Source organism: Alternaria ventricosa (genome assembly GCF_023758065.1).
Source record: "Alternaria ventricosa strain BMP 2768 chromosome Unknown scaffold_23, whole genome shotgun sequence".
Lineage (NCBI taxonomy): Eukaryota > Fungi > Ascomycota > Dothideomycetes > Pleosporales > Pleosporaceae > Alternaria > Alternaria ventricosa.
The window spans coordinates 233,402-247,631 of NW_026055703.1; the positions used below are offsets into that span (position 1 = coordinate 233,402).

The 14,230-nt window shown below is 51.2% G+C and overlaps 4 protein-coding genes across 4 annotated transcripts; 2 read left to right on the plus strand and 2 right to left on the minus strand.

The window, feature by feature from the left end:
• Window positions 1–1,369: 1,369 nt before the first annotated feature.
• J4E93_009648 (uncharacterized protein) lies at window positions 1,370–2,399 on the plus strand (the record flags this gene model as incomplete). Its single annotated transcript, XM_049347537.1, has 2 exons — window positions 1,370–1,452; window positions 1,511–2,399. 2 exons carry the CDS (start codon window positions 1,370–1,372, stop codon window positions 2,397–2,399), a joined length of 972 nt encoding a protein of 323 aa, XP_049195304.1.
• A 3,330-nt stretch (window positions 2,400–5,729) lies between these two features.
• J4E93_009649 (uncharacterized protein) lies at window positions 5,730–7,700 on the minus strand (the record flags this gene model as incomplete). The annotated part of the gene is made up of 4 exons (XM_049347538.1): window positions 5,730–7,270; window positions 7,320–7,497; window positions 7,548–7,636; window positions 7,685–7,700. 4 exons carry the CDS (start codon window positions 7,698–7,700, stop codon window positions 5,730–5,732), a joined length of 1,824 nt encoding a protein of 607 aa, XP_049195305.1.
• A 2,636-nt stretch (window positions 7,701–10,336) lies between these two features.
• On the minus strand, window positions 10,337–12,569 carry J4E93_009650 (uncharacterized protein; the record flags this gene model as incomplete). The annotated part of the gene is made up of 3 exons (XM_049347539.1): window positions 10,337–10,942; window positions 11,182–11,910; window positions 11,958–12,569. 3 exons carry the CDS (start codon window positions 12,567–12,569, stop codon window positions 10,337–10,339), a joined length of 1,947 nt encoding a protein of 648 aa, XP_049195306.1.
• Window positions 12,570–12,864: 295 nt separating this feature from the next.
• J4E93_009651 (uncharacterized protein) lies at window positions 12,865–13,995 on the plus strand (the record flags this gene model as incomplete). Its single annotated transcript, XM_049347540.1, has 2 exons — window positions 12,865–13,028; window positions 13,095–13,995. The coding sequence occupies 2 exons, from the start codon at window positions 12,865–12,867 to the stop codon at window positions 13,993–13,995; spliced, it is 1,065 nt and encodes a 354-aa protein (XP_049195307.1).
• Between the last annotated feature and the right edge of the window lie 235 nt (window positions 13,996–14,230).

Here is a 14,230-nt window from a genome sequence, read left to right on the forward strand (position 1 = left end):
TATAGTAATATAAATAGTAAGAGATTAGCTTTATACTTATAATTATCTAAAAAACTTATAAACTATTTAAAGTGCTAGCGTAGTATTTAGTATTAGATTTAAGCTACTATAATAAATCTTTAGATTTCTAAGAGTAATTTATAAAATAAAAAAAGCGCGCTTCTACTAAGATCTTAGTATCTATATTCTAACTATAACTTTAGAATATATTACTTTATTAGTTATAAGCTAATAAGCGTATAAAATTATATTATAAATTTCTTAAAGTATTTAAAGTTAAAATTCTTTTATAAAGTACTTTAGTATTAAAATAGCTTTATAGCTAGCCTAAATTTAAAAGCTTTTACTACTTTAGAAGTAGTAGCGCTAAAGCTCTAAGCTTTAGCTTATCTATCTTTAAAGTACTAAAACTTTTAGTTATATATTCTTTAGTATACTAGTAACAGACTTTACTTTTTTAGAACTAGCTTATAGACTATAGAATTATTAGTTTACTAATAAAAATAAAGTTACTTACTATATTCTATTACTTTACTTTATATTAATACTTTACTATAAGTAACTAAGAATATATAATTATATTACAATCTTTATTATAATAAGTAAAAATTAGTATTAATAAAATACTTACTTTACTACTAAAAATTTTAAAAGCTTTAATTACTATATTAAAAATAGTAGTACTAGAAACTTAAGCTTTAGCTTACTTATACTTATACTTTTATATATAGAATTTTAATTCTTTAAAAGGTTTTTTTTTTTATTTATACTATTAATAGATTTTACTTTTATTAGACTAGCTTATACTATAAAATAATTAGTTTACTAATAAAGAATAAAACAAAGCGCTTTAAGCCTACTTCTGTGTTAGAGGCTTCTAAGGTCTTGTTTAAGCTAATATGCAATTATGCGACGCGGACAACTCTCTCTACCCCGTAAGGCTTAGTCCGCTCGTACACAGAACCCAAGAACAGTAGTCGCAAATCAGCTTACAAGCTCAATACATCCAGTCGCTCTCGTCCGCCAAAGTTCGTTCACCCAATAACCTATCTCCATTTGTCAAATGAAAGGTGTACCTCTCACGCCATGCTCGTACGGAGGGGGCGTGCTCTGCGTGTCAACCTGAGAGACTCAACGTACGGCGTGCTTCTCCGCGCGTTTGGACCGTAGGCTGCAGCCATGTTGAAGCTGCATTGCTCGCTGCGCCCCAAAGTCTACACTATTTGCGCTTCAACCCTACCTCGTCCGGCGCGGATATAGGATGTTGTATGTCTAAACACCGTCTTTCTTGTTTTATTTAATGCTTCATGTCCTCGCATCTGAGTATGGAACGCATCACGCTTAGACTTGCATCGCTTCAACCTCCGCTATGCCTAACACTACTTTTAACCCCGACGCTCTCCCCGATCTCAAGGACAAAGTGTTCATCGTCACCGGAGGAAATTCAGGCATGTACGTGTTGCAAACACCATTAGTGAATGACCTATTCAACTAACAATACCTTCAACAGAGGCTACTACACCGTAGCCCATCTCGCAGAACATGGCGCGCACGTATACATGTGCGCTCGCAACGTGGACAAGGGCACAGAAGCAATAGCCAGAATCAAGAAGATGCATCCCTCCGCCCACATCGACCTTCTACAAATGGATCTCAAAGACCTCACCAGCGTTGTCGTAGCCGCGCAACGCTTCCTCACGCTCGAGACCGCGCTGCACGGCCTCGTCAACAACGCCGGCATCATGGCAACGCCATTCGAGCTGACCCAAAACGGGCACGAAGCTCAGTGGCAGACCAACTACCTATCGCACTGGGTATTCACACACCACCTGCTTCCCTTGATGCTGACAACATCCAAAATGCTTCCCCCCGGAAGCGTGCGCATCGTCAATCTCACTTCGTCCGGACACTTGCAAGCGCCGAAAGGCGGGATTAACTTCGATAACCCCGCGTTAAAAGATGCGGGCGACATGGCTCGCTACGGCCAGAGTAAGCTCGCTAACATCCTGCATATCAAGTCGCTTCACAAGGCGTACGGTCCGGGGTCAGCAAGCGCCACCAACAACGAGGGGGAAATCTGGACTTCTTGTGTGCATCCGGGGCTCGTGGAGACGAATCTGCAAGACGGTGTGAATAAATCGAATTTGGCCATGCAGGGCATGATTACCGTTTTGCGGAAGACTGGTATGTTTTGGTCGTCGGATAGGGGCTCGTATAATAGTCTTTATTGTGTTGCGAGTGATGGCATGAAGGCGGAGCAGAGTGGCGGGTATCTTGAGATCTTTGGTCGCTTTGGGGAGCCAACGTGCGAGAGTAAGCCTGCGAGGAATGCGGCGCTTGCGGAGCGGTTGGAAGAGTATACCAAGGAGGAGATGAAGAAGGGAGGTTGGGTTCAGTAATGATGTTGTACATTTTCCTTCTTGCTTTCAAGATATAATGGGAACTTAGATGGGCTTTGTACTACATAATAGAAGTTTGCTAGACGATATGTAGAGCGCAATCATGATACGATAGGAAAGAATGAGAGAACCGTCGCTGAGACTGTCGAGCAACAAGGAGTGAACGAGATGGAGACCCGCCACAAATGATGCTCACGAAGTCCCGGACGTACGTGTGGCTTTCACCTTTCGAGACCCAGGACCGTCATCACAGCTCTGATCTTCAACGCAGTCATCAGCTTCCTCGATCTTCTTCCGCTTCTTGCCCTCCTTATGATGAACCGCTTTATGATGCTCATTCATCTTATCCTTCCTTCCCCTAAAGCCCCTGCCTTTCTTGCCACCTACTGGATTCCTGGAGCGCACGCAGCCGGACTCTGGGCAGAAGTACTCGATCGAACGACGCGCGTGTATGTTCTCGTGGTGTCGCTTGAAGTCAGCATGACGGTTGAAGGTAAGGTCGTCACCATCGTCGAGGCAGGCTTCGTTGAGACACTTGAACTTCCCCGCTAGGGTGACTTGGCCAATGATAGGATCGGTGCGGGAAGACGGAGAGTTCGATGTGCGGCGCCGACGTCTGTTTGAGCGTTGTGGGCTTGCAGGTGAGGACCGGGTAGGAGAGCAGGAGCTGGGTTGGGAATAGCTCTCCGACGCGATGTGGGGGGTTGGAGTAATGCGACTAGACAGTGGTGAGCCTACAATCATCATGGGCCTTGGTCTCCATGCTTACGGTTGGTTTTGAAACGGTGCATGTTCGCCGAATGGTGTTTGGAAGGTTCGCGAGCTGGGCAAAAACGTGGATGAAAGAGCTGACTGCCTGCGTTGCTGACGTTAGAATTGAGTCTGGAGTTTAAGAACCAACGAATCAGGTCTCCATTTTGTTCCAGCCGACGGGAATTTCAATTCGACAATGTATCGATAGACCGAACGGCGTCCCAAGGTGTATAGTGGTCACGCAAGATATGCGGTAAGTCATCAGGTTGATTAGGACTCAGCTAAGATACTGATAGAGGTACATGGCGAGGAAGTGGTGTTTTAGATTGGTATGCGTTGTGGCCAGGTCCACACAACGGAAAACCGTAAGTAATTGCTCATGAGTATCCCTGGCACTCTATGGAGGAGCGGTTCATTTGTATCTCTTCTGCCAGGTTTGGGGTGATACTGCTCGCCGAAAGGCCCTGCAAGGACATTTCCGCTCTAGTCCGAGCTTGCTCATATCGTTCGCTTGCTATGACTTTTGCATTGTCGCTTGTAATGAGACTACTCGCATTGAGGACAGACGAAAAGAAGTAGACAAGCTTTACCTTTCAGAATAACACATCGGCTGATGGCGGTCCAGAATATGGTAAAGGCTTTCATTCTAGTGAGATTAAGCCATCGGAGCAAATGGCTTCAGGCGGGTCCAGATAAGCAATGCAGTGGAAGAGCGAATCCCTCATGCTGTACCTGATGTGCGAGTAGTGAGCGTAAGTCCGGCACCTGACACCTGTATGGTAAGGCTGGGAGGTTCCATCGTTTCCAGTGCCACGTACCGGATACTTCGACAGACCAGCGACGCTTCAAGACTCGCTATGTATAGGACCAGTCGATTCAAACGTTGCTCGATGGTAGAGGGAGGCGCTTGGGAGTACCAGAAGAGTGCGCAGATCATAGGGTAGCCCTCCAGAATGGTCAGCCGAACGGGTAATTGGACACTTCAGTGGAAGTGTGGTTCACAAGGTCGTTCGATCTCCTGTGATGAGCAACGAGTTGCCATGACGCAGATGCGTTTGTCGCCCTTCGCTCAACAGACTGGCCCTTGCGATGTTCCAGCTTGAAGGTTCCAGGATGCCAATAGAGAGTCCATTCATACGAGTAAGTGCATCCAACCGGTACAAGACGTTTCCAGGTCTGGATGTAAATGACGGTTCCATGTTCCAGCTTGGATTTCAAACAATCCTGTGGCTTGTTGATCGCAAACTGAATATTCTGAAGGGAACTTACTCGTTGTCGTATCCAAAGTGACCAAAGACCCTGCTCTCATCCTCACGTTCTGGCATGCCTTCGTCGATGGCGTCGTTGATCGCATATTCGAATGGGCTCATCGCTGCCGCTGCAAAATGCTCGTATTCCATGTTTGGCGAGATGTCAGATGACCGTTGGGGACGAAAGTGCACGGAATGTGAGTTTGATGGAAATGGATAAGGTCGAGGCGCAGTGCGTTGGCTTGCTGACGTGCTTGAGATGGAGCGGGACATTGCTGACCCAGTCGGAACCAAGATACTTCCAAATGAACCGCGGGACGCTCGCTGCAGGGATGTAGACAATGATCGCTGACCGGAAGATACTGATGAGTATTGCGAAGCCGATCGCGACATGTCACCGTTCACCGGAACTTGTGTGTAGCCGATGGGGCTGTGTACTGTTTGGTGTATATTGGCACAAGGCTGAGCCTCAGCCTGGTGAGAGATCGAGTGCCGTGGTGTGCTGCCTATTGACGAGCAAGAGAACATTGAGTCGTGTCGATGAGTTGTTGTTGGCGAAAGCAGCTGCTGGTTGTTTCGATATTGTGAAGCTGATTCGATAGTGTTCTGACCGTTGACATCGACACCAATTCCTTGACCGTTGAACAGGTCACGCATATTGCCGCCCCCACCGAAGTATGTGTTGTTGTCCATGTGGAGTAGAAATGCAGAAGTGATATGTTGAGAAGTCGGCACTAAGAGGTAGCGTGAGGCAGCTGTAGGTGTATCAGGAAAAGTGCTGGGCTCGGATGGAGTGAGGGGGAGTGTAGACTAGAATCTGGGTGGCAGCGTGCAGCAATATAGCTCTAAGTGAAGCGATTAAAGCGAGCGCCCTCTACTTTCCTTGTTGAAGGACCTCTGCAGCCGGCTCGCATGTATTGAGCCTCGAGGTGGCTGTTCGCACTGAGGCATACCAGATTCCAAGGCAAACTAGGCAAATGGGGCTTACGCGGGTCTTTTGGCTGTGAGGGCTGCATGCAGACTGCGACAGCAATCGATAGCGCGATGATTATGATTGGGCACATTGATTGCGACATGCGAGTACTATCTGCAAGGTGAGAATGCTGACGGAATGGCATGAAATATTAGTGTGAGAGGTATCTTGGAAGTAGCCGCACAATCACATGCAAGCAGAAAAGGGCAGGCGCACGCGACCGCCTCACCTTTCATCGAGGTCCTTCAAAACCTAGCCATCACTCCCCAAACTGAATTGAATCAAGTTCCTGTCATCCACACCATGATGGATCGTTAATTTCTTTTGCTCATCTTTCGACTATTGGTTGACGTCTCACGCCTTCACACTCCACACCTTGATGCTCGCATCGCCTCCCGCCGAAATGACCTTGAGACCCTTCTCCCATGCGACTCCATTGACGCCATCCTTGTGAGCGTTAAGAGCCTTGATACGCTTGCCAGGGTCTTCTGTGCTCCAGACCATGACATTGGTGTCCAGACTGCCACTTGCGGCGTAGTTCTCACTCTCGTCCCAGGCCAGACAGGTAATGCGTGCGGTATGGGCACTCCATCTGTCCGTGATGACCTTCCAGTCTCCGCCTACCTCAAATGCGTAGATCTTGCCGTTTCCAGCACCCACTGCCAGCTTCTTGCCTGAGGCAGAAAAGGCGAGTGCGGAGATGGGAGCTGTTGCACGGCGAAGCACTGTGTCGATCTCCTTGAGCTCAGTGCCAGAAAGGGTGTAGATGTGTACTAGCTTGTCGTCTCCGCCAACAGCAACGGTAGAGCCGTGCGCTGCGATTGAGGTAGGGGCGAATTTGACCGGTAACGAGCTGACCTGGGCCCCCTTGGAGTATACTGCGATGGCATCGGTAGAAGGAATCAGCACGGTGCTCGATGTCGCGGCAACGCCCTTGGGTTGGAACTTGAGATCGTGTGCCTCGCCAGTGAAGATCTTGTCCGGAACGGACATGGAGCGTAATGTATCGTCCCAGCCAACACTGTACAACTCCGCCTCATTCTTGCTGTCGGAAGTCGTGATGCCGGCGACGTAGCTGGAATGTGCTGCGCCTTCGACCTTGTCAGCCAATCCAGTGGTGGTGTCCCATGCGAGGACACGGCCGTCATAACTTCCTGTGGCGAAAGTAGATCCCGCGATCGCAGCCGATGTGATGTTCTTGGAGTGGCCCCGGATGATGCGCGTTGGCTTTGGGTTGCCGTCGACGAGGTAGTTCAGGTTTCCTTCGAGGTCCACACTGACAATCAGGCCATCACTGCGACCCGTGGGCCATACTACACCGACCTGCTGGTCGGGTATGCTAGCGACGCCTTCCTCGCCCATCCTCCAGGTCTGAATGTTTTTGCCTGCTTCCGGGTCCCATATCCGGACCGTCTGGTCCGCACTGGCTGTGACGAACTTCTTCGAGTCCTTGGACCACGACACGCCAAAGATGCTGCCGGTATGTACACCCTCGCCAATCTGTCCCTTTGCCTCGCCGGTCTTGCCATCGTATAGCCATATGCGCTTGTCGGCGCCAACGCTTGCGAATACGGAACCGTCAGGGGAGAAGGCGGTGCCGAAGACGAAGCGGTTGTGCTGTCCTCGCAGACTGGTGTTGAACTTGAAGGGGGCGCCGTGGTAGAAGACCAGGCTGGTGTCGTCGGAGCCCGTGGCGGCGCGGAGGGGACGTTGCTGGCGGATAGACACGCAGTTGATCTGTGACGAGTGGCCTGAGATTTCGCCCACGCTGTTGCCGCTGTCTGCCGTGATGCAGTGGCCGAAGCGCTCCTTGCCGTCGCCGACAGCTATGATGCGCTGCGAGTCGCCATCCCACGCCAAGTCGTTGATGCGGCCTGCGATGATGTGGTAGTCGCCTGCACCGCGTCAGCTCCCTCGCTCTATATCCTGCTATGCCTCACCCACCTTTTGTAGCTCCTTCACCTGCGCAGTCCCACACCTTGACGGTACCCGAGACATCTCCACTAGCGACGTAGAAGCCCGAGGGTGAGAAGCGGGCGACCGTCGTCTGTGTCGTGTGTTGGGTGTATTGTTTACTAACAGCCGGGTCGTCGATGGAGCGCAGGAAGACGGATTTGCCTGACTGGATACTCAATTAGCTCCGCGAAAGCTCTGGGTAGTTGGGAGACTCACGGCATAGGCAATGCGTTCGCCCTTGGGGTCTGAGGAGAGCGGTGTTGCCTGTCCGCGCGTTGTCGAGGGCGACGCAGCCCAGATGGCGTCTGTTTACGGTTAGTAGCTGCTGCGAGAAGCTATCTGGGAGCTCATACCTGATACTAGAGACATTGTGCGCGCAGTTCAAAGGACAGTGAGGTAGCAAAGGGAATTGGTTACGTCAATTGCAGAGGATGTCTGCCTGTAGCTGCCAGCGTTGGCGGTGGCCTCTGCGTCGTCACCGCCTACGTTTCAGCGACCAGCCACGAGTCGCGGGGCAGGTGGGGGTGGCTCCTTCATGACAGCTCACCTGGGGGTAGCTACTGAACATCTTCACATGTTACTCCAGGTACCAGCTCTACATGTCAGCACCCATGATCCGCGTTCCTTTTGCTGATAGTCCAGCTTTGCTGCATGCTTCAGCCAACATTGCATTCCATCATCGACGCCAGGTCTAGAACGAAATACCGCCGAGATCACTATGCAAATAGCTCCTTCGATCAAGGATACATCCCAGAACCACATGCGCATGCTTGCAATTCACCGCTGACTGCATGGAAATATCTGGTTGCGAATTGAAGAGGCTGGCAGACCAAACAACCTTGGAATACCCCAGCAAACCCTTGGCGCACGTCATTTCCGCGCGTTGCAAGTCGCGTTGAGATATCTTCAAGACTGAACTGATATACAACCGCATCCTGCATCATTGACTCTCTGTCTCGCACATCGCCCATTCTGGACGCTATTCGCTTCCCTCGTTCGCTGTCGCGTCGTTCGCTGCACAACGTCATCACCCGGGAACCCGGCATCCGGTAGCCTACATCCCCAACATCATCATCATCATTCTCATTGCGGAAGAGCAAAGACATCAAACACCATCAACATGTGTCTCATGCGGTCTTACGAAACGCGCGGTCGTACCGTCATTGAACCACCTCCCCGACGAGGAAACTACACGTCCCATACACCAGCCGGCGTGATGCGTCTGCCGCGCGAATGGCGCCGGACCTCAGTCGAGAGCTTCAGCGACGACGGCCGCTACGTCGAGTACAGGTTCGTAATAACTTTATGGCACCATTGGTTGTCTGACACTTACATCATCCAGGCGATCGCGATCTCGTCCCCGTGCTATTGAGTACGTCGAAGAGCCTCGCATACGTGCAAGGAGCCGTGCGAGGAGTCGGGCGAGGAGTGTATCCAGGCGACGCATTAGCGACGTTGAGATTGTCAGGCCAGCAAGGACCAGCTACATTGACCCACGTGGAAGTGGTTATGTGGACGAAAGGGTTACGAGGCGAAGTGTCAGCCGCGTGAGACATTGAGGAGTCACATCTCTGCAGACGAGAAAATGAGGTATGTGTGATCACGGAACAGAGCAAGCTCGTGCGTGCTAACACGCTCAGGTTTTGAATTGAATATGTACATATGGGATACATAGAAGTTTTGTAATTACGAACGTTTAACTTTCAACAAACCAACAATGCTTGCGGCAAGAATTGTTCCGTGTTGCGCACCAACTTCTTGAAGCCTACCCACTTCGAAGATCATCCCTTCAGGCCTAAAACAACAAGCCATCTAATAGCTCAACAGCAGTCCATGATAGCAAAACTTCGGAAGCTCTCATCCGGAAATAATCACTAGTTTACATCTAGGGCGCAACAACCCCTGTTATTAACCGCTCCCGAGCTGCACCCCACTCCCGACGCTGTATCAGACTCATAGCTAAAATCGTTCATCAAATTCTGAGTCACGGCCAGGAAACTACATACAAGTAATCGAAAATAGCGCCCAGTCTTCCCAACTTACAATTCCTCCCAATCTCATCATGGCATCCAATCCCATACAACGATGCTGCATCATCGGCGTAAAGCACTCAGGCACACCACAAGGCCAAATCAAACACATCGACAACAGTACACCTCCCTTCATCCCCATCCCAAGACCTTTCCCATCTAACCCACACCCCAGTCCGCACATACACCACCTACCCCCCCAACAACCCCTCCCCCTCAAACGCCATCCTCATCATGACCGACGTCCTCGGCATGGACTTCCCCAACACCCAACTCATCGCCGACCAGTTCGCGCAAAACGGCTATCTAACCGTCATCCCCGACGTCTTCAACGGGAGCGAAGTGCCGTTTCCGGCTCCGGAGTCGTTTGACTTGCAGGAGTATGTTGAGACGGTTATGCCGAAGACTGAGACTGTGGATCCTATGTTTGAGACGGTGATTAAGTATCTGAGGGACGAGTTGGGGATTAAGAGGTTGGGTGGTGTGGGATATTGTTTTGGCGGGAAGTACGTATGTCGGTTTTTGAAAGAAGGGGGGTTGAGGAATGGGGGGATTGACGCGGGGTTTACTGCTCATCCTAGTTTTGTGGATGCGGAGGAAGTTAGGGGGATTAGGGGTCCGTTGAGTATTGCTGCTGCAGGTATGACTTTCAATTGTAACATTCGCGTTACATTCCTTCCATTCATTTCAATCATCCCACCTACTCCAAAAAACCAAACTGTCGAGACAAAGACGTAAACAAGAAGAACACACTAACGATACCAACAACAACTCTAGAAACCGATTCCATCTTTCCAGCTGAGAAGCGGCGCGAGACAGAAGATATCCTCAAAGGCCACACCGTTCCGTACCAGATGTTCCTGTATTCGGATGTCGAGCATGGGTCTGGTGTTAAAGGGGATTTGTCGCATGCGAAGGCGAGGTTTGCGAAGGAACAGGCTTTTTTGCAGGCGGTGGGTTGGTTGGACGAGTATGTTAAGAAAGCGCCGGGGGTGTAGGGGACTTTTCGGGGAGGTTGGGGAAGTTCGTCAGGGTGTTGGACAGGTGTGGTATGGCTGTTTCGTCAGCTGAGTGTGCGTCTTGGAGGGCGGTGTCGTATTCGTGTAATGTGCATTTGAGCCTGGTGATCTCATCCGGTCTGTTGAGCTGCCCCGGGCTCTCAGCCGTGTACTTCTCCAGCCAGATAGGAGCCATCATCTCGACATCGGTACTAGCATCCGAAAAGTCGCAGTACATCCGTACGAAGTCAACAACCGTGTCGATCGAAGCCAAAACTGCCGAGAGCACCCAGGCGCAGAAGCTAATGGCGAAGTACGTGAAGAGGAACAGAGTTATCAGAAGACAACCCCAGAGATAGCCTGTGAGGATACTGTCGAGTACTTCGTTGGGGGGCGGCATGGACTTCGATGGCGTGAACATGACCGCTTGGTGGGGGAAGAGAGGTGGCATGGTCGTGAGGTAAGACGGTAGAGTAGGTTTGGGTGACTTCTGGGATGTAAGGCTGCGATGAGGCGTGCTGACGACAATGTGCTGTGTATAGCAATATGGGTGCTCGTAGTAAAGCTTGCCGAGGACAATGTACTGTTCGGAACAATATGAGTGCCTGACAATGGAGGTCGTTGCACCTCGACGTTAAAGGTTTGGGTCTGTTTGTGATGACAAGCGAGGTAAGATGCGGACTACAGCTGCGCTTGCGTCGTCGTCGAGAGTCGCGCCTTACGATCCGGGTCTAGCCATAAATAATCCTCGTATCCAGTGAACGAACAGAAAGTGCTACCGTCGGTTCAAGAAGCATATGCTGACACACCACTATCAATCACCGTCTGCTCATTCAAACTCCCCTCTTCCATCTTAACTTTCTCCGCCCACGGCGGCTCTCCATCCTCATCAAACTCCGCCCACTGAAAAAAACTACAACTCTCCCGACCCGGCACATAACCAGCATGGCACATCCACATATACCGCCCCCTCGATTCCTTCTTCCTCGTCGCACACCTCAACACAGTCGGAACGCCACACTTGCATTTCGGCGTAAACCTCGGATGGAGGCTATCCTTGTAGAACCGATACGTAATATTAAGACGCTTGTTCTTCGCAAGCGGATGAGGATCGATAGCTTGGGCCGGCGCAATCGAGTGTTTCCATTCTTCTTGCATCTCAGCATGCATAACTAGGAGCGAGTTGTGTGGTAAATGAATGCTGATTTGGCCTTGTGCGTCCGCGAGAGAACCGTCGTCTTTTCGGTGCGAGTCGTCTTCGGCGACGGTCTTGCGGACCCGGAATTCGCGCGCTACGCCGAGGCTTAGACTGCCGATGACGGCTCGTGGACCGAGGTAGGTGAGTTGGTCGGCGTGGTATCCGACGCTTTCTTGCGGTCCGTCGTAGCAGTTGACGAAGGCGGTGTTGGCTTTCCAGGGGTGAGGGGATTGGTATCTGAGTTTCTTGCCGTTGGGGTAGAAGTCGCGGATTCTGCGTTGGATTTCGCGGTTGACGGCGTCTTCGACTTGGGGGCATGCGTTGAGCATTTCTGGTAGGCTTTGTCGGACATTCTGGATGGAATTAGCATCTTGGTGGTGTTTCTTGTCAGCGGTCTTACCTCGATTTGGCCACCGTTGTAGATGTATTCCGTCTTTTGTCGTTCCGCCTCTTCTAAGCTGTTGACGTAGAAGGAGTACGTGTGTGGGCTTACAACAACTCTGTCGAAAAGCTTGAACTCGTACCTGTCGTAGGTTGACGAGGCGTCCAGTAGTTGTGACAGCAGTGCATCCGCTTGCTCTACCGGAAGGAAATTATGTATGATTGAACAAGGCGTATGTGCTTCGATGTCTTCTGGGCTGTAGAGAGATAGTGTCTTGCCCTTTTTCACGAGTGGCTTCTTGGTCAACGTGCCGTTGGCGGGAGCAATGCGATACGAGCTCAGTGACGATTGATAGCCCACTGTCGATGATGCGGGTCGCTTTCTTGGGGAAGTAACTCGAGGCCGGGATAGACACTCCGAGGCTTGTTCAACGCCCCCCTCAGCAGCGAGCAATGCTTCAAGTAGAGTCCCTTCATCAACTGTAGGATGTAGAGATGCCAACAAGGCCAACTTGAAATCGGTAGACTCTTCTTCTGGGTCTTTAGCCTCTGAAGGCCGCGTGCCTGTACTCGCCACGGACCTGGGCGGCCCCTCATCCCACTTCCTCTTGCGCGACACGAACGCGTCCATACCGACTGTGGTGGGTTGAAATGGCGCGCATAGTCGAATCAACAAAGTGAAATGGCCTCCTCGACAGTGGCGACTGGCGTAACAGCAGACGCGCTGTCACGGGACAACCCAACCGACGGCGCCACAGCAGCCCCGCCAGAACCCAAAGGCGCCTCGGTCAATCGACACCTCGTCATCCGCAACCATGCTGCAGCACAACACCAACTCCACGTCCCGGCGCGACATGACGCGCCGTACCATACCTATCCTCCACGCGCCGTAATCCCAAATCCCACTCCCACCTTGACCACACACCATGCTCGAGTTCCGCACCCAAGGCTTCAACGGCTACTCGGTCAAATACAGCCCCTTCTTCGACTCGCGCATCGCCGTCGCAACATCCGCCAACTTCGGGCTCGTCGGAAACGGACGCCTGTACATATTAGGCCTTACAGCGAATGGAATCGTAGCCGAGAAATGGTACTTCTACCACCCCTTTTCCATCTTCCACTTTACTATCACATGCTAACCCACGCGTGTCCCCAGGTTCGACACGCAAGACTCCCTCTTCGACAGCACCTGGTCCGAAGCGCACGAGTCCCAACTCCTCACCGCCGGCGGCGACGGCTCGGTAAAACTCTTCGACATAAACGTGCCCAACTTCCCCATCGCATCCTGGCAAGAGCACGCGCGCGAAGTCTTCGCCGTCCACTGGAACCTCGTGTCCAAAGACACTTTCCTATCCTCGTCCTGGGACGGCACAATCAAGATCTGGAACCCAAACTCAGATGCGAGTATAACCACGCTGCCGACGCATTCATGTACCTACAGTGCGAGTTTCAGTCCGCACAGTCCGAGTGTGCTGTCAAGTGTGAGTAGTGATAGCCATTTGAGGGTTTTCGATCTGAGGACGCCGGCGAGTGCGAGTAATCATTTGACGATGAGTGTGCCGATTCATCAGCCGCCCAAGGCGAGGATGGGACATGCGCCGGGCGTGGGTGTTGCGCCTGCGGAGGCGTTGACGCATGATTGGAATAAATATAGGGATACTATCGTTGCGACCGCAGGGGTGGATCGCGTGATACGCACATTTGATATTAGGATGCCGCAGCAGGGACCTGTTGCTGTGTTGCCGGGACACGAGTATGCGGTTCGGAAGCTGACTTGGAGTCCGCATTTGAGCGATATATTGCTTAGTGCGAGTTACGATATGACGTGTCGGGTGTGGACGGATGGGAGTGCTATGGGTGTGGGGAGTGTGAAGCAGGAGAATATGCTGGAGGATCCTATGTTTTATGGTGGGGGTAGAGAGATGGGGAGGATGGGGAGGCATACCGAGTTTGTGACAGGTGTTGATTGGTGTTTGTTTGGCGCGGAGGGCTGGTGTGCTAGTACGGGGTGGGACGAGAGGGTTATGGTATGGGATTGCCGGGCTATCATGCAATGAAATGACGTTTCATGCAACATGCGCTCGACACTGAGATATATCTGTTCTCCATTCCCTACAAAAGTAACAATGCTCAGCGAGATACATCGCGAGTCATAATGCCGACCACCAACTCAACGAGACAACAAGCAAAAGACAGGGTATCATCCCATAGCTACACCCAGACACCGAAATGCAAATCCCACATGCGCCGCCCAAATGCCGAAGCTCACAAACGCCTCCATGCTCCTTCCCT